Source organism: Lolium rigidum, chromosome 6 (assembly GCF_022539505.1).
Source record: "Lolium rigidum isolate FL_2022 chromosome 6, APGP_CSIRO_Lrig_0.1, whole genome shotgun sequence".
Classification (NCBI taxonomy): Eukaryota; Viridiplantae; Streptophyta; class Magnoliopsida; order Poales; family Poaceae; genus Lolium; species Lolium rigidum.
The window spans coordinates 63,705,768-63,731,524 of record NC_061513.1 but is presented as its reverse complement, the minus strand read 5'-3'; the positions used below and the strand labels follow the sequence as shown (position 1 = coordinate 63,731,524).

Here is a 25,757-nt window from a genome sequence, read left to right as displayed (position 1 = left end):
ATTTACATGAAACATAAGGGAGAAATCGAATGACACTTATAACAGGTTCATACGCACCTGCTGGCAAAAGCAAGCAAATGAGACTAAGAACCCGTGAGCAAATTCATGAACTGTGCTGCGTGTTGCAAGTTGCAACGCAGGGGCATATCCCCACAAGAACGTCAGACTTTCATGTTCTATCCGGCAGTCAACACTAACAAAAAAACTGCAATTAAACTTTCTTCCAGGCAGCTGATTGAACATACAAAAAACAGCAATTAAACTTTTTTTTCGAAAGTTTGAGCTATTTCAATGTCCATGCAGGTGAAGTTTTCCATTGGGTGAGTGCCGTCAGCAGCAGGATGAACTTAAGTTTGAGACTCCGGCCCTGGGTCTCCTGCAGACACGCACAGTCAAGTAATCACAAATCTGAAAGAAAAAGACAGGGCAGCTTCAAATTGAAGTAAAACAATGCCAAAAGTGTGTGTGGTTACATCATTTTAAAGTGACAAAGAATGTATAAGATGAATGCGGGAAACACAAATTCAATCGTGCAAAAAATCATAAATTGTGAGCTGTGAAGTTTATATAGTTACTGAACTTGCGTATTTTTGCAGAAGTCAATGTCATGGCTCATGGAGCACAAGAAGTAGGATGTATGAGAATTGATTACTTACCATCAGGATGCATGACCAGAAGATTGCAAATGTGATAGGGAAAAAATGCACGTGTATGCAGTTCCATGCTCAAAGATTACTTCATCAGAAAAGGTAGCAGGATTGCCACACAAGCGTCATGGGGAGCAGGATCATTTAAAGCAAGCCCACTTCAGCCATACCCTGAGATAATGATTAGAGAGGTGATCTGGTACATCTGCCTGCATGAGTAAGATGACAGCCACTAATGAATTAAATAAGATTTGATAAGAGCTATATAGTGACTATATTCATATATTGGAAACAGTACTGAGGACGTCAAAAGATAACATACAATGTCCCAAGAAGCAGAGAAGTCATCAGTTGACAGATGCCAGCTTCCGCGTTGTGATTCAACAGTCCCCTTTCCGTTAAAATTTCCAAGTTCAAGCAGCTGATCGACATTATCTTCATCAGAATCATATCTATGCCGTCTTTTCTTCTTATCTCTTCTTCTTTTACGACTACTTCTAGTGAGATCCTTGTCATCAGTATCTGAAGTATGCACAGCTGGGTGCCCGTCATTTTTAACCAATGAGTAATCATGAGCCTTGCGAAATTTTATATTGCTACCAGTGAACAAAGATTCACAAGAATCAGCTGATCTGCATTCTTTTGACAAATCACAGAAAATAACCCAGGATTGGATGCCTATCCACTTAAGTGCATCAGGAAACTTTGTAGTCATGAAATCCTTTATGAGAGCAAAATGATCTGCATCAGTCAAGTGATTTGTGCCCTTCACAAGATTGTCCATCCTCCCTCGTTCTTCCTCATGTTCTTCACCATTCATGAGGTGCCAAAGTTGTCTACCCTTGGCAATGACACAGTTCAACAGGATAAGTTCATCAAGAGATATCTGATCAATATGTGCAGACAGAAGAACCTCAAGCCAGCAGCATGGGAATGCTAACTCCTTGCACAGTGTGTTTGGTCTGATGAACTTTCCCAGTGTTTTTAAGAAACGAAGAAGCCTTTGTTCGTCTAGATGAATAAGAAGGTACTGAGACAGATATGAAAACTGCTCCTCCATCAAAAACTCTTCAACTAATTGCCACACATCTTTGAAGTCCTCCTCATACATCAAATAGACAAATTGATCCACAAAATATTCTGTATCAATTTGCAGTATTTCACCATCTTTGACAGAATCAGCAAGCTCTTCAGAAGACCAGAAATCCGGGACATATTCAAGGAAATTTTCCACTGTCTGGAGAACATCAAGATCACGAAAGTAATGAGGCTTAGTAGCAACAACAGCAGGAGACTGCCCATGCTTGCCTTTCCACTCAAGCTCCTCCCAGCAAACATCGCGATTCACAAATGCAAAGTGAGCAAGTGCCCTGGCACCTTTTTTGTGTGTTAAGTCCCCAGTAGCAGCAAAGTGACTAAACCATTGCACTGTCCGCTCCGGGTTACCTGCCGATCGCAATAGATAACGTAACATAAGCAATGATGGATCACACATGTTAGAACTGTCAACTGAACTAAAGCTTGTTGTATCACATAATGAAAGAGAAAACAATATTGAAACAATATTGATTTAATTAGAGCCACCCAGCACAAAAAGGTACATAGATGTTGAGCAAAAGTGTAAAACATATGTAGAACATAATAAACATATCTTTTATATATGTTAGAAAATTACATTTCTACAGGAGAATATGTATATGCTGCAAATTAATTCTATTAGTGGTTCCAAGATGTTTATAAACTACAGAAACACAGCACATCAAGAAAAGTGATCACTACCTAAAGGCGCATAGAAATAGGCCAAGACACAAGTAAAACCTTACTGCAACAAAAAAATAATTTCATTTCTATTTAGTTTATAGCAGTGTATTACTGTAATACCATGATATCCAAGTTATACAGTATACAGCTAAATTATGGATATAATGTTCACAGACGACATAAAAGGGCATTAGTCTAAGTACAACACTAAGCGAAATCGAGTCCAGCATATCATATAAACACACCAAATACATAGCTTGGTCACTTTTAATCAGCCATAACAAATAGACTAAATATATGTTGAACAGAATAATGTAACAAACATTAAACTAGAGTAAGTTGTGGATACTGAATATACAGAAACTGCTGATTTGCAGCAACAAAAATTGAAGTAAAGAAAGCTACAGAGTGCTAGCAGATTAAAAAAAAGTTCTTAATGGAATTACCTTGGAAGAACTTCTCCAACATATGAAGCTTCTTTGCTAAAACAGAGCCAGCTTTTTTGGGCTTCTTGTCGAAAATCATCCGCAGCAAGCGAGCAGCAACATCCCGCCTCGAGTCCTTCATCTCCAAGAGATCAATGAACAGGTCCCGCTGGTCACGTGGATCAAGCAAATGAACTGACGAGATGGTACTGCATAGCCACATCCGAGCTTCATACCTGCCTCCAGACCTTACAACTGACCTGATCACAGACTCAGCCTCGTTTAGAAGAGATCTCCTTGCTCTCACAGCATCTGTATCAACACTACCACCATCTGTAGGCACTTGCAGAAAGAGTTGAACCATCTTCGGATTTTCCTGCTGATAATTTTCCACAACCTGAAGTTCACAAGCACACCAATGATCAGGAGCGGGCTTCAGTTGATCCCCAACTAAAAGAAAGCTGTGCCACACCCACACACCAAACCCTAAGTACCCTACGAGAATGGGTGTTGTGCGCTGAAGATGGAGATCAAAATAACCAAGGATGGGACGGATTAGGTCAGCAGGGAAGCACAGAAATCAAGAATGAGTAGAATGATTTAGATTTTGCTTGCTCTCTGCCCCGGCAAAGTATTAATCACAATAGCGACATGAACTGATAGAACAATCCATTTCAATCAAGCTGACATAGGGTTCCTTACCAGCACAGGAAGAGATCAACCCACGCAGTTGCATTACCGGTAGAAGAAGCTAGACACGGAACTCCCATTTCCAAAACGTTTACTCACGGAATGTCATTGCCATGATTTCATTTTGTTCTACGAGTATATGATTTTAAGAGAACCTCATAGAAGGGATTATCAGGAAACAAGAAATCTAGCTTCACTCTTGAAAATTCGTAGTGTACATGATAAGGTGCCTGGAAAAGGAAATTCACTTAAAATATCCATTTTCTGCCAAACACAAATTTACCCAATGAAGTTCCACGCCTAGGTGTGCTGGTCCATTGACATCCATTCTCTAAACGCAGGTCCATTTGCACAAAACGGCAGGGCCACATAATCAATGGCGCAACTCCGCGAAGCAGTCAACTAGGGCTTGCGTCGAATTGTACTATATGTGTTCCCCAACCGCAACAATCAACATTCTGGAACCATTCACTTCGCAACCTTTTGCCGATTGCCAAATGATTTCGACCCAGTACTACGCTTAGAGCACTGGCACACATTACACCCCGAAAACCCTAGTTCCCGAACCCTCAACGCAAAGCAACCAGGGGAGGACCAAATTTTATCAAAAAAAAAAACCAGGGGAGGACCAACCGTTTAGCAGATAACATCGAGCGAATGAATACACGAAGTGGGTGAGGGCGGAACCTTCTTATCGGAGTCCTCGGCAGGGGGCGCCGGCTTGGGGCCGAGCGCCTTCTGCGCGTCGGTCGGCGCGGGCTCCGCCAGCGGATCCTTGGGAGGCGGCTCCGAGGCGGGAGCAGTAGCCGGCGAAGGCGGAGGCCCCTTTTGCGCGGCGGTCAGGGCGGGATCCGCCGGCGGCTGGGGTGGTGAGTCCGAGGCGGGAGCGGGAGCAGGAGCGGGAGCGGGAGGCGGCGGGGCGGTGAAGGTCTGCTGCATCGGCGGGCGAGGGTTTGCGGGTGGAGCTCGGGGCAGTTCACCGGGGTGGGGTGGGGATTGGGGAGGGAGACGAAGCGAAGGTGGTCTGGTTTGGGTCCGGTCGGTCGTGGTAGGCTGGGTTCAACACGTTCGCTAGTCTGGTCTGGTGGTGCGTGCCAGGGCAACAGCAAATCGTCGCGGCTTTTTGGTTTTGGTTCAGTGCGCACATAAAACCCGAATCCCGTAGACCACGTAGAAGAAAAAACTAATGCAGCAAAACCGACCTAAATCGGAGACCCTTGTGGCATAGTTTTCTACTACTATTGTACACATAACAATTGTAGAAAAAACAATTTCGTCATAGACTCTTACCGAAACCTCGTAGCAACAATTTTATACTACTACTATAGCAAAAAAAAATAGAACAGTTGTAACAAAATTCAATTTTAGTCATCACCCGGTGGTCGACGTGGCCGTCCTTCAGGTCCTCCACGGCTTTCGCGACTTCCGTGTCAAACCTGACCGATGGTGTCCAAGTTGGGTAGTAGGAGGAGGAGGAGCAGGAAAGCGGCTCTTCAGCAACCTCAAAAAATTCTCAGGAACGAATTGAGAAATCTTCAGCACCCATGTCCAATCTGAGGTAAGAAACTGAAGCAACCTCACTCAGGTCTTGGTGCTAGCTGTTTGGTAGCGCTGGAGGGGGTGGGGGGGAGGGAAGGCCGTCGGCTGGCAGCGACGCCGCGGCTTGGTCGCTTTGAGATCATAGGCGAGGACTCCAGGAAAAGAGTAAATTATGAATAAGGGGGAACGGAGAGAGATGACATGTGGGTTCCATGTCCACCTCAGCAAAACCTTCACATGTGCAACCATGTCAGCACTGACAAATGGCCCCTTCGGTCAGGACTGTGCCAAAATATGTACCCGTACGGTACCGTCTGGCCGGAACGATGGAGCTGGAGTACCAAACGACAGCGACTGCGGAGACCGGAAAACGACCGGCGCAACAGGGAGGCCGAGCATGTGGCACGCGGCGCGCCGGGACGGGTCCACCCTCCAACCTCCCCGACGCCGGCGAGCCACACGCCGGGATTCCGCGCAATCCCGCCCGCAGATCACCAAATCCCGGCGACGCACCGCCTCCACACACCCCGGATCAACCGCCCCCTTTCCACACACCTCACTGCTCCTGAACTCGCCCGCCCCCGCCTAGCGCGCCATCTGGTGGTGCCATGACCCCTCCCGCCATGCTGCCCTTCTGCTCCGCCGCGCCCACACCATGCTCGCCCTTCTCCCCACCGACGTCCTCCGCCCATCCCGGCGCGCGGGCGCTGCGGCGGGTAGAGACCAGCGCGCTCCGTTCCCACGCCGACCCGCTCCTCGCGCAGGCCGTGCCCGACCGCGCCGACTCCTCCATCCTCTCCCCCTACGCCGCCACGCCCGACGACATCGCGCGGGGCTTCTCCGCCGCCGCCGACCTCCCCACCTCCTCCGACACCATCCTCTACCCGCACCTCACGCCCGTCTCCGCCGCCGCCGACGACGCGGTGCAGCGCGCCCTGCTGGACGCGCCGATCCCGACCGCGTTCCCGGCCGACGCCAGCGAGGCCGAGGAGTCCTTCGCGCGGTTCGTCGACAACCTCAGCCGGCAGATATTCCAGGCGGAGGACAGGCTCACCGAGGGCTACGACCGGCTCCGGCTCTCCGCCTACGACGCGCTCGGGGCCTACAGGAGGGCGCTCAGGGGCGTCGCCGTCGACCTCAAAACATCGCTCAGGGGCGTCACCGGTGACCCCCCCACGTCGTCCTCCGTGGGCGCCGCCAAGGAGCAGGCGACGGATGTCTCCGGTGCGTTTCAGGATAAGCTCGCCGGCGCTGGTGCCGTGGCGGCCGATGTTCTTAGGAAGGCGATTGTTCTAACCGAGGATTCGGTGGGAACTGCAACCGCGTCCCTTGTATACTACTACGGGTCGGCCAAATCGTCGTTGCCGCCGAATGTTAAAGGTTTGTTGAACTCGTCCGAGGAGAAAGCCAGTTTAGTGTTGAGACCAATTGGAAGTGCACTTCAACAGGTATGTTAGTGCCACTTGTTTCCCTTACTATACTCTCTACCAGGAGTGAATTGCATAACTCAATGGTCAATAAGGCGTTTTCTGGCATGAATTTGTTCAGGTGTACGTAATCATCGAAGGCGTTGAAAAGAATGTTGGTCTGGACCCAAGTGACCCGATTGTTCAGCTGGCGGTTCTGCTCGGCGGTTCAACAACAATAGGGTAAAAGAGGCATTGCTTTGGTTTAGCATGGGACATTCCGTTCATCTGGTTTTGAAAACTGCTCAATTTTTGCACTATTGTAGGATATCGTACTGGCTCTTTGCGTACGGGGGCTATTCTGGGGACTTGACACCTGAATCGACGTTGGAGCTATTGAAAAACGATGGCAAAGCCGTACTTATTGATGTTCGGCCTGAGGCAAGAGATTGTAAATCTCACTAGCCTTTTTCTTTCGTTCGTTCATTTTCATTTTTTCGTCTAAGCTATCTATCAAATCTGGTTCATCATGTTTCCACGAATTTTCCAAAGATAAGATTAGTTATGAATGTTATAGCAAATGGATGTGGAATCCCTTAAATGCTCTTTCAGAACAGTTTACTCTCAATAGTCAAGTTCTTCGCTCATGTCATGCATTTTAACATGTTTTTAATGAAGCATCCATATGTACTGAAGGTTTGTATGGCTTTGCCTTGTTATCTGTAGAGCACGGCTAACAGAATGATTAGTCATACCTTAACTCCATTGTTTGATATATCATTTATTTGATCACAAAAACTATAGCAGCTTACCATGAAATTATGTTCTGTAGGACTTGAGGGTGAAAGATGGAATTCCTGACCTACGCCGTGCAGCTAGATCTAAATATGCAAGCGTTGCTTCACCTGAGGTATGTCTCGTTTCAGCTAAAGATTTGGAAGGCTACTTGTTTCTCTCCTAATTATTAAACATCTATTGTTTGGAACGCTTATTGATTTCCTGAATTCATGTGCAAATATGTATGCCTATTCGTAAAGATTAAAGTTGTTCCATGTAATGATAGTATTAGGATTTGTGTTCAATCTTCTGATAAATTATATTTTTCATTGATAATAAATTCATTTGATCTTTTTAATCAGATAAATCGTCCAACCAAAAATTTACTTAAAGGTGGAAGTGATGTTGATGATGCTTTGATTGCAGTTGTCATTCGCAACTTAAAGTTGGTTAAGGTACTCTATTTGACTGAGGCTTATTTTGATATCTGTACCATTTCGGCACAAGAAGTAATACTGCGCTCCTATTGTGTTTTTCTCCTGCTATTGTAGGGTGATTCAAAGGTCATAATTATGGATGCTAACGGAACCCGATCAAAGTCCATTGCTAGGTTACTGAAGAAGCTTGGTGTGCAGGCAAGTTTTGGATGCTTCTTTCCAGTACTACTTCCCTGCATGAGTTGTTCTTCCATCTAATTGAATGTTCTGATGGCAGCAACCATACCTGGTTAAAGGTGGTTTCCAATCTTGGGCAAAGAACCTTCGTGTGAAAGAACTGAAGCCTGAGACTGTATTAACAGCACTAAATGAGGTAATAATTCAAACAACAGACTCCTCTGTATGTATATATTTTTGCCAGTTTTTGGCTATCCCAGTGCAGTTCAGTTTCCCGTTTCTGGTATCACATTTTGGTTGCTGTGACCATTTACCAGCCTATCATTTGGATAATTTTTGGGTTTTTTTTTGTGATTTCTCGTCGATTTGGATTTTGCATATTACTGGTTGTCTGATACTATATAACAGTACTTTTTATTGTCATCTCTCTCACATGCCAGTTTTGATCACTATAAATAGTGTCAAATACTCATATCATTGTTCTCAATATGTGTAGGATGCTGAGGAAATCTTTGAAGGCATAAAGCCCACCCCGACATTTGTTGTTGGATCTCTTCTGGTACATACATGAAACTTCTTCCTTTGAGATAGTCTTCGAAGCCGACTGCATGCTTCTTTCTTGCTAATTTTAATGTTTTTGGTGACAGGGCCTCTCAGCTGCGACTTATGCTTTGCTAGGTAAGTAGAGTATGAAAATATCATTAATGGTTGGTACATTGCTTTGCATAGAATAAGATGCATCTCATGACTTTCAGAACAATGAGTTCTCTTGACATAGAGGGGTATTGCATTGTTTCATAGTCTTTTCTTTGTCCACAAAGGACAGGAGCTGTGCCATTCGACTCAGGGGAGAAAGAGTTAATGTACAAGGGCATGGTCAATAGGATATATACATGATCCTTTTGTATACGCAACAACTGATCGCAATTCAAGTATAACATTTTAGTAATCTTAAGGAGGCATTGCTTGGTGGTGCGTTTGCACTTAATTCAGTTGTTCTGAAAACCGCATCCTCCATATTACCTTGTATATAATATTGTTTTTGTTAAGCATCGAAATCTGGACAACCTTTAGCTGTCTGATTAATTTGCCATTCCACCTAACCGTGCACCATTGGCCTTTTTACCTCATGTCCACATAGGTACTTGTTTTTGGCATTATGATATCTAGTTAGGTGAAACATGTATAGCGTAAACAACTTTCAGATTACTTTTTGATTAATTGATTGTTGATCTACGTGATTGTAGAATGGGAGACGACTTTGCAGTATGTCGGTGTATTAAGTCTTGGGCTGGTAAGTAGTTTCCATTTGGAACTGTTCCACATATAGCATATTGTTTTTCTGGTACCTATATACATATGCATGGTGATTGGATAAAAGCAATACAAGTTTTGGCAATTTTGTACAGCTGTCAAATGTGGCCATTGCTAAGTGGTAGCGACAATGTATATGCCCTGTTACCTGATACTTTTCATACTGACGCAGACTATCTACGTGCGGTTCTCTTCATACGAGGGTTCCGAGGATTTCCAGCAAGACCTAAAGTAAGTTCCCCTGGCTGGTAACACATCTGTGTTTTGTGGGTGGGCATCCAATCCATTCAGCTTGTAGGTCAGGTGCCGTCTCAAAAATATTATCCCCCCTCTCCCTCTCTTTGTGCAGGCTTTTGTTCTCCCCAGTCAGAGTAGGCGCTGAAGCGTTATCTTGGGCTGCTAAGAAGCTAGAACCGAGCAAGATTGGCCTGGCAACGTCCCCCTCCACCACAGCGGTCCAGGACCGGGTTCTCCAAGCAGCGGCGAAGCACGAATCGAAGCCATCTGATGCGGAGGAGTCGTCTGCCAAGGCAGACAGTTTTGCCTCCGAAGCATGAGCCGAGTGCATGGACTCGATCAGTAGCCACTTCGCCGTCAGTTTGGTGAATTGATGTTCTCGATGTAAGTAATTGATATGGTACCTTGAGCCGCCATGATGAAGGCTGGCACTGTAAATTTATAAGCAGCAGTTTATATACTTTAATGGAACACTTGTTAGAAGGAGTTACCGATGTTCAATCTGTTGATTTAGCACCAGGCCTATTTTGCACTCAATATAATGACCCGTGCCAACCGTTTCAGCTGTGATCCATTTGACGAATCTGTCGTTGGTTCTGGGTCCAGGCTCACGCTCCAGAACTGCTCACTTCAGATATGCTTTTGGTACATGCCACAATAATGTACAAGTACTCACATATCTGCAGTTGCCAATTATTGAAACACCGAGATATTGCATTTCAAAAAAAAAAAAAAACTAAGACAGCGAGCTATCTAAATTTCTACTAGTTTCCACCAATCCATTGTACAAATATTATTGGCAGGAGCATGTGAAGATAGTTCCAAATCACTTCATTAGCAAATTTATGTTTGATGCAACTTTTATAATGGGACAGTGGACACGGTGGATATACTATCTGCATACATCAGATGCATGCATTTGTCCCTATCATTTGAAAGAAAATGCGACCAACCCAGGCAGTAGCACCCGTTGGCATTTTTATAGAAAAAAACTCCTGAGCACCCGCCGAACCCAAGGTTCGAACCCGGGTGGGCAGCGTGCGCTCCCGCACGCCTAGCCACCAGACCGACGGTCTGTTCTCAAAAGCCTATAAAGAAGGTGTAGCAACCTTCGTCCCTGCAGGGGCAGGATGCTCCTCACAGCAACAATAAGACATCGAACCTTTCATGATGCAGTGGGCTCTCAAAGCTTTACCGCAGAACTTTGGAGTAGCAAATTTTAATCCATTTATTGTGATAATTACATAGTTTTTTTTTTTTGAACAAAGAAGGCGCCAGAGGCTCTTATATTTCATTCAGCTTATATGCAAAGTACATCGAGTAGTACAAATCCCTGGAGATCAAGGTTTTGGAGAGAAAGAGCAAAGGGACAAATGCCTACACTTATGTGAGCTGAATTTAGACAAGAAAAGATAGGCAACGACTCTGTTCGTCGAAGTGCCTGTTTTGCACAATCATGAGCTACTCCATTCAGATTTCTTTTGATGTGATATATCTGTGGAAGAAGATGTTCTGATGCCCTTTTGTAGTTTGCCATTTGCTGCCTAAGTTCCCAGGGCACCTGCTTGTATGCAGCTGCTGCTCTTCTCCTTGTGCTTGGATCTGGGCAGCAACCTTTGAAGCAAGGAGAAGAGCAGCAGCTTCAGCAAGAAGTGGCGAAGGAGGTTGTGCTGTCAAGGCCTGTATCATGATGGTTTCTTCCCGATTTTGCCTAAAAAGCTGACAGTAAAGACCCATGCATGTTCTCTCATTTTCTTGAGCACCTGGTAATTTCCTTTTCTTCCATGTCGCATCCGAGAAGATCTTGCTGCCTTGAATCTCAAAGTCTGTGCTGATTGTGTTCCCTGGATAAGCCAACTCCTCATGTATGCCTGTTCTTGGTTGTGGCGCACGTACTGTATCCTGCAAGACATCCAACAGTTCTAGATTTTGTTTAATATCATTAGTCATGTGGTAAACCTGTAAGGGAGTATTAACTTTTTATTGAGCAGACAGCCATTTCTGGCTTTCCATAAGCACCACATAAATGTAAGAATGTTCTCAATAGAACCATTGGGATGATTCATACTAAGAAACCTGTTAAGAATTTGAGCCATAGAATCAGAGGGAGAAGCAATTTAATCAATTCTCAGATTCCAGGGATGCATGAACCAAGCTGCTCTAACAAAAGCACAAAGGAAAAGAAGATGTTGATCTGTTTCTTCCAAATTGCATCTACAACACAGTTTACTAATATGTTTACTGTACTTACCAGCTCTTGATCCTGAAAAAATAACTTTCCTTATAATTCTCCAACCAAAAGTTTTTATCCTCGAATTGATATTGCTGTTTTTCCATATTGTTTGAAGGAGATGTTTAGTATTTGTATTAACCTGTCTTGGTCTTGGCTCCCCTTGTTTAAACAGCTTTTCAAGGCACACTTTGTAGGCGCTTCTGGAATTGCACTTGCCGGTGTAAGTTTCCAACAAAGGCAATCTTCATCTTGAGCATTAATAATTGGAGTGTTCTTGATTGCTTCCGCCATCTGTTCCTGTCAATGGGATGTTGATTCCATATTTTTTGTCCAGGGATCCATAGGTATTTTACTTGGCTGGGATAGGAGTAGTTTCCAGGCTGTATTATTAAAGAGTCGTAAATCTGAGCCCACCCTTCACACCAGGGTGTGCTCCAAATAGAAATCTGGCCCAAAGTGATTTGGTAGAAAGAATGGGCTTTAAGGATAGGTAAAACTTTAAGGATGGAGGCCCAGAAGGCCGACTTGGGAGCATTTGAATTTGGATGCCAAAGAGAGGAGTCGGGGAAGTATTTTGATTTCAGAACTTGGTGAAGAAAAGTATGAGGTTGATTTGCTAGTCTCCACGCAACCATAACAATAAGTCCCTGGTTGATAGTCTGCAAATTCCTAATTCCTAATCCTCCTTTTTTTGGCATACAGATGTCTTTCCAATCCCTTAGGCATAAACTCCTGGAATTTGAATCTTTCCTGATACCTGTCCACCAAAAGTTCCTAATAATAGAGGTGAGCTTTGTTTTGAAAAGAGAATATTTGACATGTAGTAGACATGGATGGAGGAGAAAACAGATTTAATTAATTCCAATCTAGTTCCAATCTAGCTGCATGAGAGAGCTGGTCTGCTTTATAGGTTGAAAGTTTGGATTTGATTTTATCTACGACAAAGTTATAAGCAACATTTCTATCTTTCCCGGGAATAATAATTACATAGTGGAACCTAGGTTCGTGAGCACTCCTTTCTCTTAATATCTTCACCGTTGTAACAAAATTAGGGGGCAACAGCCTCCCCGAACTAGTTAGCTAGTTGTCGGACAATGACAATTCCACAAGGTTGGCCAACTTGGTCATGTCGGCTGGTAGCTCGCCGGAGAGCAGGTTGTTCTCCGTCTTGAACACGTACAACCCGGTTGCCGATGATGGGAAGGAGCCAGAGTTGGAGAGGTCGAGGCGGGTTAGGTTCGTCAGGTTGCACACGAACTCTGGCACCTCGCCGGTAATATTAAGATTCGGCAAGGATATCTCCGTCACCACGCCCGGCCGCTGACGCCCTCGCAGGTGACTCCGATCCAGTTGTAGTGGTCGGCGTTGACGGTGGGGTCCCACGAAGCAAGCTGCTTGGGATTTCCCCAGTCATTCTTGATAGCAGGGTGGCTCGGTCGCCGGAGGTGGGCATGGAGCTCGATGCGCCGACCAGTAGGAGGACGCCGAGGAGTAGAGCCTGGAAGTGATATGTGCTCGATATTATTGTTGTCGGAAGTTCTGTGGGCGGTTTGTGTGAGCTCTCGTACCGACTACTGAGGCTCTTGTAGGAGTCGTCGGTCATCGGTGTGGCGTAGGTGCCGATGGAGATGATTCCGGGGAGACTCTTGGTCATTGGATTCTTTCTATTCGCGAGCTGCAACATCAAATGTCAGTCTTAGAACTAAAGCATCTGCAGTCCGAGGTGTGTCCAAACCCCCAGAAAAAGGAGTACTCGCGAGCTGCAACGTCAAATACGAAATTATATAGTGGAACCTACGTTCGTGAGCACTCCTTTCTCTTAATATCTTCACCGTTGTAACAAAATTAGGGGCAACAGCCCCCCCCCCCCCCCCAATGAATCAACACTATGGTGTATGTGACCTCCATTACCTGAGTATAAGTAAAAGCAACAGTGACCCTTTTGTCGCCATTTTGGATGGCTAGGACGTGGGAGCTATCCATCTCGGGATGTTAAATAAAATTCTAGAATAAATAATCCACTTCATCCTCTTTGGTAAACTAATCCTTTGATTGAAGCTCCAAAACTATTAGAATTACATATGACATGAATTCAACTGGCAACATTTTCAATGCATGCTACCGCGAGTAAATCTAATTACCATCTTGCCAAGGGGCACTCCAAGAGACTGATAAAATTATGCCTGAGAGCCAATAATACATTTCTATTATTCATATTTCTAACTTCATAATTTGAAGTTTATGTTTCGATGATATAACTATATTGTGATTTGGAGGAAGCCTAATTACATGTGTGGAGTATTAAATGTCAATAGAGTTCCCTAGTACCCTCTCTTTTCAAATGTGTGTTTTTATTTTTCTCATTTTTCTCTCATATATGTGAAACTATTGCTGCATGCAGTAGTCAATAAGACAAGTTAGAAAATTTCTTGGTCTTAGTGATTTAGCCCTGGCCACTCGTACAAATATTATTTGCGGGAGCATGTGAATAAAGTTCCAAATCACTTCATTACCAACTTCATGTTTTATGCAACTTTTATAATGGGACGGTGGGCACGGTGAGTATAGTATATGCATACATCAGTTGCATGACTTTTGTCCCTACTTTATTTCAAAAGCCTATAAAGAAGGTGTAGCAGCCGTCGTCCATGCAGGGGCAGGATGCTCCTCACAGCAACAATAGGGCATCGAGCCTTCATGCTGCAATGAGCTCTTAAAGCTTCACCGCAGAACTTTGTGCAGCCGTCTTCGGGGCAGTATCGCTCCAGCGGCACACATCCTCGTTTATCTGCACTTGCGCAAAAACCCGATGCAATAGATCAATTCTAGCCCTCGCATTCCCGTATCATACTATTTATTTTTAAGGAAAATAGCATTCTCAAAATGAAAGTGAAATTATTGCAATGTTGTAGAGCAAATGATAACCTTCTGCGGCAGATGAGGATAGGACGGCCATGACCATGAGAGCCACCAAACATAGGGTGCTTGCGATCTTGGTGATTGCCATGATGATAGGACGACCATTACTAATGGCGGATGATTGTGTCACTGGTGTGTCACTAATGCCTTCACATCTGATTATCAGAACAACGAGTACATCACCGAATATCTCGAATTGACGGTAATATTCTTCCAATCCTTGCCAGATATGGCTTTTGCTGACTATCATTTTATCATGTAGCTGCCACTAGTACTTTACTATGAATCCCCGCCTTGTCACTTGGACGCCTACCGATGATGCTTCTTTCCAATACGTGTTGACATCGACATCAGTGTTGCACATTACCAGTGGTTGTATATCGATGACGTCGACCTTTACCGTTAGCAGTGCAGAAAACACACTGGTCATTGATAAGCCTTTTTTCCGGTACTGAGTACTAAACAACTGTGAGATCGATTGACACCATTTTTCGCTAAAACTTTTTTTGTTCTGTGGATCTCTAAAATACGTGCATGCTCAGCCTTCTCAAAAGTTTTTTAAAGTCCAATTTAAGGATGACAATTGGATTTTTTGATTTATGGCGTTGAAAGAGTTAGTCAAATGACCGGCCTAGGCAATCTTTGAATATTCCTTGATTTAATAAAGCCAGCCTGACTGATATGAATCAAATCCATGATGATTAGTTGCAGTATGGTTGCCAAGAGCTTGGTGATAATCTTAGGAGTGCAGTGCATCAAAGAAATTGTCCTATACTTAACACTGCTTACGTCATCCTTAGGAATAAGACTGCTACATATAATGGCCGAGCCAGCAGGTGTTAGGGTGCACGCCCCACCACATATTTCAGTGAGAAAAAGAAAAATAAAAAAATCTAGCTCATATATACATGAGATTAGCATGGTTGTCCCACCCTAAGAAATTGTTCTAGATCCGCCACTGATTACATAGGATCCGTTCGATGGTTTGAAGACATAGTGAGCCTTGGTGGCAGTCGTAAGGGCCATGAGAAATTGGAAATGCAGGGGACGAAGGTGCGTGGAAGTAACAACTTTTTCACGCTCTTCTTCAAAGAAGGTGCGAGGAGCGTCGAAGTCTTCGTTTGCCATTTCTCTACCAATTTAGTGTGCAAGTGGCCAGTTGAGTTAGATTACATATACCATCAGCCGGGTACACCAACTTAGCAAGTAGAAATACACCCAAGTCAAAAATATTGAACTGTATGGAGCTGTCAACGAGGCGCTTACTCACCGCTGCAGCTCCTGCAGGTCGTCTCTTGTGTCTTCTCGTGCTTTGCACCGCCGTTGAGTCGTCACCGGCGCCAGTGCGAGTGGGCGTGGTGCTGGACCTGACGAGTGAATTGGGGACGAAGAGCCTCACCTGCATTTCCATGGCCCTTGACGACTTCTACCTGAAGCACCCGAGCTACGCCACGCGTGTGGAGGTGCGCGTGAGGGATTCGCGTGGAGACCTCGTCACGGCGGCACATGCTAGTAAGGCCTCGTTCGGTTCTGACTCCCTCAAAACCCACGTGGGACTGACCCGGGCGGGATTTGGGTGATCCCGAATCGCCACCCCAACCCCCAGTAATTCCTCTCCCCGTACCCCTACTGCTAATTGCTGTTCGGTTAATCCCCTGACGGGAAGCAGCAGCAAGCAACACAAACGATAAGCAGCAGCAGCAGCAACATGCAGCGCACGGGGGTAAGCATGCGCACAAACAACAATCTCACAAAGCATCAACCAAAATAAAAACATCAACTTTGACTCAGCATAATTTGTATTTTAAACATCATTTTGAACATGGCGGAAAGATGAAATCAAACATACTCAGAAAGCTAGATGGAAAATAATTATCTGAATAATTATATTTCAAGCTACAGGTGATTCATTTCCATAAACATACTGACACAATAAGACTCAGCTAATTAATATATTCAGTCTTTCTGCTGTAAAGCACACATGAATTGGTGCCTTTCTTCTTCTGGAGCTTCTTCAACCTTTGCACCTGGCCATGTATAGCAATGAGAAAGCATCCGGATGAGACTTTTAAACTGAATTAGGCTGTTAAAAAACTGAATTAGACTTTGCTTCTACAGTTTCAGTTCATCGAGCACCTGGCCATGCAGAACTCTAGCTCTTCTCCCTCTATCATGTACCTACAATTTCAGAGAGAAGTATAAGCAAAATGCACAATACCCTATAAAAATACAAGCAATCACAGTTGCCCTGGAGGATGCATAAGATGATCATGGCATGTTGTGCACCAGCGTACATGTACAGCCTCAATGCATCACTAGGCGAAGGTCCTCTATCTGGCTCAGATTAGGTATTGTTATCACAGTAACAAATATAAGCTAGCATATCAGTGTAGAAAAGCTTTAATATGAGCTAAAGTCCAAGGTAAGAGCAACTCAGTTTAGTTGCTTATGTGACTTAGACCTTAAAGGCCAACTCAGTTTAAGTAGATCAGTAATATGCAAGTATATCATTTCGTGGAAGCGAAAAACATAAGATGAGAATAGGGGCAAATAATTTAACTCACGCGCTCGAAGAACTGAGGCGACAGATTTCTCTAAAAATCTGAGGCGACAGACGGAACTAGGTATAAAATAACAGGCAACTACAGAGTGTTTAAACCAATCAAGTGTTTTAACATATCAACCATATGAATAAGCTGGTGTTAGCCTTAAAGCTGTAAAATATGCTAATTCAAGAGCAATTCTTTGATCTAAAACCCACACATACATCGTGCAGTACTGTATCAAACTAAATCAGTAGTGACCCAAAAACAGAACATGGCTTTTCTACCGAAGAACTACAGGACTACAGTACCAAAAAATACAGGGTAACAAGGTTGGAAAAGTAAAGCTTCCACAACATAATCACCTTAGCTAATTTATCATCTCTGTCCAAGTCATATTTTAAGAATGGGGTTCATCATTGCTTCATGAATGTCCTTAGATCCTACTGATGGATAAATCTATGTATGTTGATCAGCTGATAGACACCTGTATGAACTTACATATGTCAAGTTTCAGCTATAATATCTACTGGTCCAATGTGAATGTATTGTCTGTGTCGGCAGCTATTAAACATATTGTTCTGATCAAATGCAACATCTATTTGCAGAAGCGGACAGGCAGAACTGCGGGAAAGAACTGCGGGATCAGACAACATCTACCAGATCAATGTCTGGTTCTTGACAAATGATATTTGATATTAGCTACTGGACAACAATTCATCATGCTATTACATAAAATTAGCTACTGGAAAACCATTATATAAAATTAGCAACTGGACAATATCATTCATCATGCCATTGTGATCATAAGTTACTAGATATACCTAGATATATCTTTAAGAATGCAGACAAGAAGAGAGTTTACCTTTCCTAAGCCATTTCGCCTTGCAGCCACATGAGAGCTGTATCCATATCAACGCAAAGGAAGAGCTCGCGATTGTCAGCATTCGTAAAGACTTTTAGGGCTTTGACCTTATCCTCTTGTGATAATCCCATTGTGTTTAGCCGAGCCACACAGTTCTTGATTGAGTACTCATCCATGTTCGCGATTTGCTTGCTCTCGACCTGCTTCATCTTCATCTCAATGTACTTCTCCATCATAGCAGCAATATCTCCATTTGACCGGCGCTTCTTGGGTTCATTTTCGGTACTTGTTGATGGTGCAGCGGGCACCGTGGGCTGAGCCTCCCCGTTCCCAACAAAGTTCTCCATCATACTAGCCTCTTGCATCCCTCCTTGTGTATCATCCACCACGGTCTCTCGCAATATCATGATGGGAATGTGTCGCCTCTACGGAACCGACCTCGGGATTGACCTCCACTTGTGTGTGCTGTGTTGGTTCGGTGGAAGTGAAGTTGTAGTTTCCCTCGGCAAGATGTCCATCATATAGCTCTCCCAAGGCATCAAAGAGGGGAAAAGCCTTGTTGCTACGGAACTTCCCGATCTTAGGAAATGACTGCACAATATAAAGGAACACATGAGTGATGCATATTGTTAGAAGGAATGAATATAAGCATGAAAGGAGCAATACAAACTATCTTACAATGATGAGGTTGTCCCACAACTCTGGATCAGCTTCAATCATACACCGTTTCTCATTCCACGAAACCCCACTCTGCTGTCTAGCCTCCTTGAGCATCTTGTACTCTCTCTTCAACTCCTTCTCCTTGTCTTGGATCTGACCCTTTGTGTAATTCTTGTATGGATGGTTATCATGGAATTTCTTAGTAATCCTGTTCCAAACATCGGTGGACCATCCATTCTGCCCACGATATTGTGGAGTATTGTGCTCATGGAGCAAATCCACAAGAGCCTTCTCTAGGTCTGCATTCCAAGACGCCCTAGCTGTTTGAGGAAAAAGTCAAGTTCACAGTAAGCTACACATTATAAAGAAGTCAAGTAGCATCAATCACATTAAAGGAACACATGCACTCACCTTTAGATGATGTTCCCCTCTTTTTTGTTACCCCACCACTGCCTTGCGTTCCCGTCCTTGGAGATCGTCTTACATTCATCATGGTAGACATGGCGATCCCTGCAAATATTATTGATACAAGCAGCCAGACATTTATTCACCATATAAGAATTTAAAAATCTCACATCAAACAAGTCTGGTACTTTATTACATCAAACAAGATGCAAAACAAAAGAAGTTCAAGTCTGGTACTTTATTACATCAAACAAGATGCAAAACCGAAGAAGTTAAAGTCTGGTACCCTATTACATCAAATAAGTTCAGATGTCACTACTTTATTACATCACTACTTAACGTCGGTAATCTGCCCACATTTGTTGCGCAATGGTATCTCTAAGGTGGTCGCCTTCATGGTTGACTTGATGATTTTGTGGGGGTCACCATCGGGTAGGTCAACATAGTTTGCTGCAGGTATGAGTTCTCTTTGGTTATCTAACCAACTCTCATCCCCCTTGTGCATACGGATGATGTTATGCAACATCTGCAGCGACGAGCCGGTAGCTTGACTTGGTTTTGTATTGTGTGATGTGTTCCAACCTTGAGAATGGGGAAGCGCTTCTTTAAGATTCCCAAATCCCGTTCAATATGATTCCGTATCACGGCATGTCGATGATTGAACAGTTCTTGGTAGTTTTGGGGTGCTCGGTGACCACGGCCAAACTCCTTCAAATGGTATCGAACACCACGATACGGAGCAAGAAAGAATTTAGTATTCGCGTACCCACCGTCCACAAGATAGAACTTGCCCTCGAGTACTCTAAACCCTTTGCGAATTGCTGACCTAAGAACCCTAGCATCGGTCGCGAGCCCTCCCAACCACAAGAAATGAATGTGAAGTTCAGGTCAAAGTCACACACCACCATCACGTTCTGGCTGAGTGTTCCCTTCCTATTTCTAAATGGTGTGGCTATGTCACCATTAATGTTCATGGGAACATGAGTCCCATCAATAGCTCCAAGACAATTCCGCAAAGAACACCAACAAGGTATCATTTGCTATGTGAAAAAGAATATATTTCCATGGTTATATGATTTAGATCGAAGTAGTTGAGCAAAAACCTGAAAATAAGGAAAGAATCTTGGGTTGTTCCGGATCTTTGGGTGTACTTGAGCTGGATTGGGAGGCTTCAGAAAGTGCTTGGATAGTGCAGGAACGATGTTGAAGAAGTTATTCATGATGTTATGGAAAGTGTCATTACTATGCTTGAACTGTACTTGGAGATCCTGGTATGAGGAATTATGGGACAGCATCCACAGAAAGGCTGCAAGTTTCTCTTCGACGCTAAGTCTGGTATCACGTACCAATCTCTCGCGTCGAAGGAAACTAGCCAAAGCCCTGAAGATGTGGGCCTCCATCCTAAATGCTACCCGACAATTTTGTACGTGCCCTTCCAGCAAGTCCCTTACAACCTCCTCGCCTCTTATCGTCGATGTATGGCGGGGCTTTTTTTCCCTTGGTTCACCCAGCAGATGCAGCATTGGTAAAAGAAATAGAATCATATCATCATCCTCCTCCTCTTCCTCCTCTTCCTCCTCCTCTCTCTTCCTAATCCGATCCGTAATTCTCAAAGCCATTCAAAAACTAAAGATAAAAAGGGCACTAGTTATTTAATGAACAGAATTTGCTTTTAATTAAAAACTTATAAGTACTGATGTTATACATACTATCCTATATAGAGCAGGTTGCAATAGTTTGCTTGCTCTATCTAGGATAGTTGCAGTAGTTTGATTGCAGTTTTAAATACCACAACAAATTCGAGATACTAAGTAGGAACAAAGTGCAGGTTTAAATACCACAAGTTGTACTAATAAAAATCCCCATTCCTCAATTTTGGTACTACAAGTTTTAAAAACTTTCATATTTTCTCAGGCACAAGAATCAGTCCACAGTGATTGTTAACTCCATATCTTGTTAGATTCACAGAGTAGTCTTATTACTACTACCGTAGTCTTATTTTCTTTAGAAACATTTTTTGCAATGTTATTATTTTAAATGTTTTAACAGTTTGTCAAGAAAACTAACAGAAAAGTTACAGATTTTAGACAAAAATCGTCTATTTATGGACAGAAGAAAATGCCCTAACATTCTCATAGAATGCAGCAGAAAAATGAGAAAGATACTCCATGCTACCGTTCTTCCGAACAGGGTCTGGTTCACCAAACACAACACCGAAGCATGCAGGTGACTGACATCAAAACCAGTACCGATAATGCCTTCAAGGCACCAGATCGATTAAATACACCATGGATGATAAAACGATGCGTTGAGCATCAACTACCATAATTTGGCATCCCGACGAGTATCAGCAGATCGCTTCTTGGCTAACGCGCGGCACAACCTCTACTCAAGTAATCGAAACAATACTACAAGATCTGATCCTACCACAACCTATCACCTTCCAACACGAGCAATCCCTAACGTTACACAGAGAGGGGAAGGGGAGGACGAGGAGGAGATAATATTACCTTCTGCAGGCCGGCGCCGGAGGCAGGGAAGATGGAGATGCCGGAGGCGGGGAAGAAGGAGATGCCGGAGATCCGCTAGGTCTTCGGTCGGCCTCGGCTTCAGCGTCGAGGAAGGGAAGCGTCAACTGTGGTGGAGTTGCTCTCGTCCAGCCGGCCACCGTCCCCTCCGGTCAAGCCGCCGCCGCCGCCCCCTCCGGCCAGTCGCCGCCGCTGTCGCGAGAGAGAGCGAAAGGGAGTGTTTCTCGCGTCGCTCGGGATGCAATACACGAGTCTACCCTAGTGTTTCTAAAAACCGGCCAAAACAGGGGGTTTTGCGCTAAACCGGGCGGGGTAGAAAACCGGGGCGGTTTAACCGAACGCGTTTCCGACGCGGGCCGGTATTTAACACCCGGGGGCCCAACCCCAGTATAACCACGTGGATATGGGCCCAAAACCGGCCGGGTGGGGAGCAACCGAACGAGGCCTAAGTGCGGCACGATTTCTATCATGCTGCGTTTGATTATGAATTTGATGTTGATTTGATGGTTTTTACCTTCGTCTCATGAATGTTTCTGCAGCCGAGGAGCTCATGGACAGGAATGCCCAGGTGCATGCCATCATCTCGCCTCAGACATCACCTGAAACCGAGCTGTTTGCAGCAAGGTTTAAAATAGCGTGCTAAATGAAATAGCGTCGGTCTCCTTCAAACGCTATGGACGCTATATCGTGCTAATTTCGTGCTATATTTTAAATAGCGTTTTGAAAAAAATATTAAATATAGTCTTAAAATAAAGGATTTCGCTAAAAAGGTTGGATATTTAGTCCAAAAAATGACTGAATCATACATACATAACCACATACAACAAATAGATCTCTAATTTTTCAGAAGGCTAACATCAGTATTCCACAAGGCAACAACATAATATAAATTCTTTTTTAAGAATCATCAGCATTAGCAATATTAAGTTCTAGTCTAGAAAAGGAACCAACATATTGTAGTTCATCATCACGAAAAAGTGAAAGCAACTTAGGTTGAAAAAATAGCGCGCTAACGCTATGAAGTTTTAGCACATATATCATGTTATTTCACAAATAGCGCCATAGCGAGCAAAATTACTAAAATTTAGCGTAGATCCTCCAAATATGCTATTGCGTGGTATTAGCGGAGAAATAGCGCGCTATTTAAAACCTTGGTTTGCAGGCACCGCGGAACGCAGCAACATCCCGATCATTTCTTCCGCCGCCGCCTCGCCGGCATCCAGCTGGGCGCAATCACGTTTCTTCGTGCGCACCGCACCCAGTATCGACTCCCAGGCGCCACCGATTGCAGCCATTCTCGACGCGTTCGCTTGGCGCGCCGCCGTCCTGCTGCACGAGGACTCGCCCTATGGCATCGGCATCCTATCGTCGTTGGTCCACGCACGCGTTCAAGGGATCACGCAGCCTAACGGATAGCGTGGCTGTGCCCGGCGATGCGACAGACAGCCGGCTTGACGCGGCGCTCCTTGCGGTCAAGACCATGCCGACAAGGGTGTACATCGTGCACATGCTTCCCGCTCTGGCCGCGCGTCTCTTCCGTCGGGCCATGGTCGCCGGCATGATATCGGAGGGGTATGTTTGGATTGCCACCGCCGGCGTTGGCAACGCGGCTGGAAGCTTCCCCGACCACGGTGACATAAATAACATGCAGGGGGTTGTAAGCCTGCTGCCATACGTGCACGCAACTGAAGAACTGCTGAGCTTCAGGAGACGGTTTCGGGTGAGGTTTCGGCTGGAGAACTCAGCTCTCGAGAACGAAGACCCCGATGTGCCGATGTGGCTGCTCTGGTTGTATGACACGGCATGGGCATCCGCAGTAGCAGCTGAGGTCTCCTTCCGAACGGCACCACCAACGACATTCCTCGATGCTCTGCTTGTCACCAAGTTCGACGGCCTGACCGGAAGATTCAGACTCGTTGGTGGGCATTTGCAGGTCTCGGCATACGAGATCATGAATATCATCGGCAAAGGCGTAAGGACAGTAGGTTTCTGGACACCGGAGTCTGGGATCTCGACGAGCTTATACCCCAAGAGTGCAGGGAAAGAACTGAAGCAGATTCTCTGGCCCGGCGAGACGGCAGTTGTCCCGATCGGATGGACCTTGACACCGACTGGACAGCCGCTTCGCGTCGCCGTCTCGGCCAATCGCGGATTCAGCCAATCGGGGGCGATTTCCGGCGATCCAAGCAGGGGCATGGACATGCTGTCAGGCTTCTACATAGATGTTTTCGATGCGGTCATGGCGAGACTGAACTATTCAGTTGCGTATCGCTATGTTCCAGTCAACGCTACCATGAAGGCATACGAAGAAACACTTGTGAACCTGGTGCACGACAAGGTCAGTACGCAGCCCAGACAGAAATCCTCCCATATGATACTATTTTTCTTTCACTTGTCCGGTTAAATCAACTGGTTGAGCCTTGATTGAAGTTGCCTTAATTTTATCGTGGTATATGCAGAAAGTCGACGCCGTGGCTGGAGACGTTGCGATCACCCCGAGCAGGATGAAGCTGGTTTCCTTCACGATGCCGTTCGCCGAGACCGGTTACGCAATGCTCGTGGCTGAGGAGGACATCAGCAACAGCATGTGGATCTTTGTGAAGCCGCTGACACCCGAGCTCTGGCTCACTAGCCTCGCCTTCTTCCTATTCACCGGTTTCCTTGTGTGGGAGATTGAGCACAGGATCAACCCGCGATTCCGCGGCACGCCGTGGAAGCAATTCGGCACACTCCTCTACTTTGCATTCTCGACCATGGTTTTCTCCCACAGTAAGAAATTTCTCCCATCCCTAGCTACATGAGAATCTACACAAAGATCATGCGAACTAGTAATGGTTGACACTTGACTTACTTAATTTGTAGAGGAAAAGTTAGAGAGCAACCTTTCAAAGATCGTGGTTATCATGTGGGTTTTTGTCGTGCTCATCCTCACAACAAGCTACACCGCGAACCTGACTTCCATGTTGACGGTACGGCAGCTCCAGCCGGCGATGAATGACTTTACACAGAACGACTACGTCGGAGTTCAGGAAGGTTCCTTCGTTGAGGACATCCTCCAGGAGATAGGCTTCTCCGAGGCAAATGTCAGGAGGTACACCACCATTGATCAATACGCCGATGCCCTCAACAAGGGGTCGGACAACGGAGGCGTCAACGCGATCTTCGACGAGGTACCCTACCTAAAGCTCTTCCTCTCGCGTTACTGCGAAGGCTATTCCATGGTGGGTCCGATCTACAAGGGCGGCGGGTTTGGATTTGTACGTCTGTTTTTCCATCCCAAATTATTTTCTACAGAGTTTGACACTCCGATCCTCCGGATCAAATATAACACGAAACAAGGATCGATGATCAGTTCGGTTGATTTCAGGTCTTCCCGATAGGATCTCCACTTGTGGCAGACGTGTCGCGCGCCATTACGGAGCTCAAGATGAGGGACGGGCTTATATCCATCGAGAATAAGTGGTTCAGCCCCTTGGGGGCGTGCCTGCGCAGGAGCAAGGGTGTAGATGGCCGGCTCGGGCTGTGGCGACTCGGTGGGCTGTTTCTCACCAACGCCGTCGTTTCATGCCTCGTGCTCCTGGTTCACCTCGCCAGTTTCGTCTCCGGCAAGCCCAGAGCCGACTCGGAAGTTGCGGTGGGAGCGCTGCATTGGCTGCGCGCATGGCTCAGGCTCTTCAAAACTTCAGGAGGGCGGCGAGGAGAGCCTGGGAACAATGACAGCGGAGCTATGGAGCTAAATCATCATGGTCTAGCCGCCGGAGCAACTCAACAGCAAGGAGACACGGGAGACTCTGACAGTACTACTCCCCTGTATGCCTCGGATTCCGGAAGAAACGCTGCTTCTGCCCCCGTTCCGGAGGAAATCCTGGCTCATGGTGCTGCTGGGTGCCTAGGTCCCGTTCGATAAGGCAGTCGGTCCACGAATCTACAATAATCATGGCGTCCATGTAAATTCAGTATGAGCCCGAAGGTAATGCGCACTTCACCGCCACATTTGTTCTCTATCCATGTTGGAAGTTTCCTTTTTCTTCTCTAGCGAATCACATTTTGATGATAACCAGCACAGTGGCCTTCGCATCCTCTTTATTGTGGAAGTTGAATGTGAAATAATTTTAGTTTACAGATCTTCTCCGGAAAGTATCATTTGCTCCTGAGCACCAGTGCTCTCGTCGTTCAAATAAATTTAAAATCATG

At 45.2% G+C, this 25,757-nt stretch overlaps 3 protein-coding genes and 1 pseudogene across 4 annotated transcripts; 2 read left to right on the top strand and 2 right to left on the bottom strand.

Moving 5' to 3' along the window:
* Nucleotides 1-274: 274 nt before the first annotated feature.
* Nucleotides 275-4,286, bottom strand: LOC124660528. Of its 2 annotated transcripts, none has more exons than XM_047198350.1 (5): nt 4,211-4,286; nt 2,855-3,230; nt 970-2,093; nt 657-856; nt 275-408 (listed from the first exon to the last, which is right to left on the bottom strand). In XM_047198350.1, exons 2-4 carry the CDS (start codon nt 3,195-3,197, stop codon nt 788-790), a joined length of 1,536 nt encoding a protein of 511 aa, XP_047054306.1. In that variant the 5' UTR covers nt 3,198-3,230; nt 4,211-4,286; the 3' UTR covers nt 275-408; nt 657-787. The 2 variants fall into 2 exon arrangements, with proteins under 2 accessions (XP_047054306.1, XP_047054305.1); XM_047198349.1 differs by having other exon boundaries at nt 275-376.
* Nucleotides 4,287-5,655: 1,369 nt separating this feature from the next.
* On the top strand, nt 5,656-9,984 carry LOC124659490. Its single transcript, XM_047197356.1, has 12 exons — nt 5,656-6,510; nt 6,611-6,711; nt 6,795-6,909; nt 7,301-7,378; nt 7,608-7,700; nt 7,797-7,880; nt 7,960-8,055; nt 8,356-8,418; nt 8,507-8,537; nt 9,107-9,153; nt 9,346-9,404; nt 9,523-9,984. Exons 1-12 carry the CDS (start codon nt 5,671-5,673, stop codon nt 9,728-9,730), a joined length of 1,815 nt encoding a protein of 604 aa, XP_047053312.1. The 5' UTR covers nt 5,656-5,670; the 3' UTR covers nt 9,731-9,984.
* An 8,364-nt stretch (nt 9,985-18,348) lies between these two features.
* On the bottom strand, nt 18,349-19,132 carry LOC124662712. The gene is made up of 3 exons (XM_047200518.1): nt 19,042-19,132; nt 18,649-18,950; nt 18,349-18,561 (listed from the first exon to the last, which is right to left on the bottom strand). Exons 1-3 carry the CDS (start codon nt 19,130-19,132, stop codon nt 18,349-18,351), a joined length of 606 nt encoding a protein of 201 aa, XP_047056474.1.
* A 1,186-nt stretch (nt 19,133-20,318) lies between these two features.
* On the top strand, nt 20,319-25,470 carry LOC124662711 (annotated as a pseudogene).
* Nucleotides 25,471-25,757: the final 287 nt, after the last annotated feature.

Coding starts and splice junctions, on each gene's coding strand:
- LOC124659490 (XM_047197356.1), top strand. CDS start 5,671: ATGACCCCTCCCGCCATGCTGCCCTTCTGCTCCGCCGCGCCCACACCA. Junction 8,056..8,355: donor TATTAACAGCACTAAATGAG/GTAATAATTCAA, acceptor CAATATGTGTAG/GATGCTGAGGAAATCTTTGA. Junction 9,405..9,522: donor GATTTCCAGCAAGACCTAAA/GTAAGTTCCCCT, acceptor CTCTTTGTGCAG/GCTTTTGTTCTCCCCAGTCA.
- LOC124662712 (XM_047200518.1), bottom strand. CDS start 19,132: ATGTCTACCATGATGAATGTAAGACGATCTCCAAGGACGGGAACGCAA. Junction 18,951..19,041: donor GAGGGGAACATCATCTAAAG/GTGAGTGCATGT, acceptor TTCCTCAAACAG/CTAGGGCGTCTTGGAATGCA. Junction 18,562..18,648: donor TGTGGGACAACCTCATCATT/GTAAGATAGTTT, acceptor TATATTGTGCAG/TCATTTCCTAAGATCGGGAA.
- LOC124660528 (XM_047198350.1), bottom strand. CDS start 3,197: ATGGTTCAACTCTTTCTGCAAGTGCCTACAGATGGTGGTAGTGTTGAT. Junction 2,094..2,854: donor GTTGGAGAAGTTCTTCCAAG/GTAATTCCATTA, acceptor TGCGATCGGCAG/GTAACCCGGAGCGGACAGTG. Junction 857..969: donor TCTCTGCTTCTTGGGACATT/GTATGTTATCTT, acceptor TTACTCATGCAG/GCAGATGTACCAGATCACCT.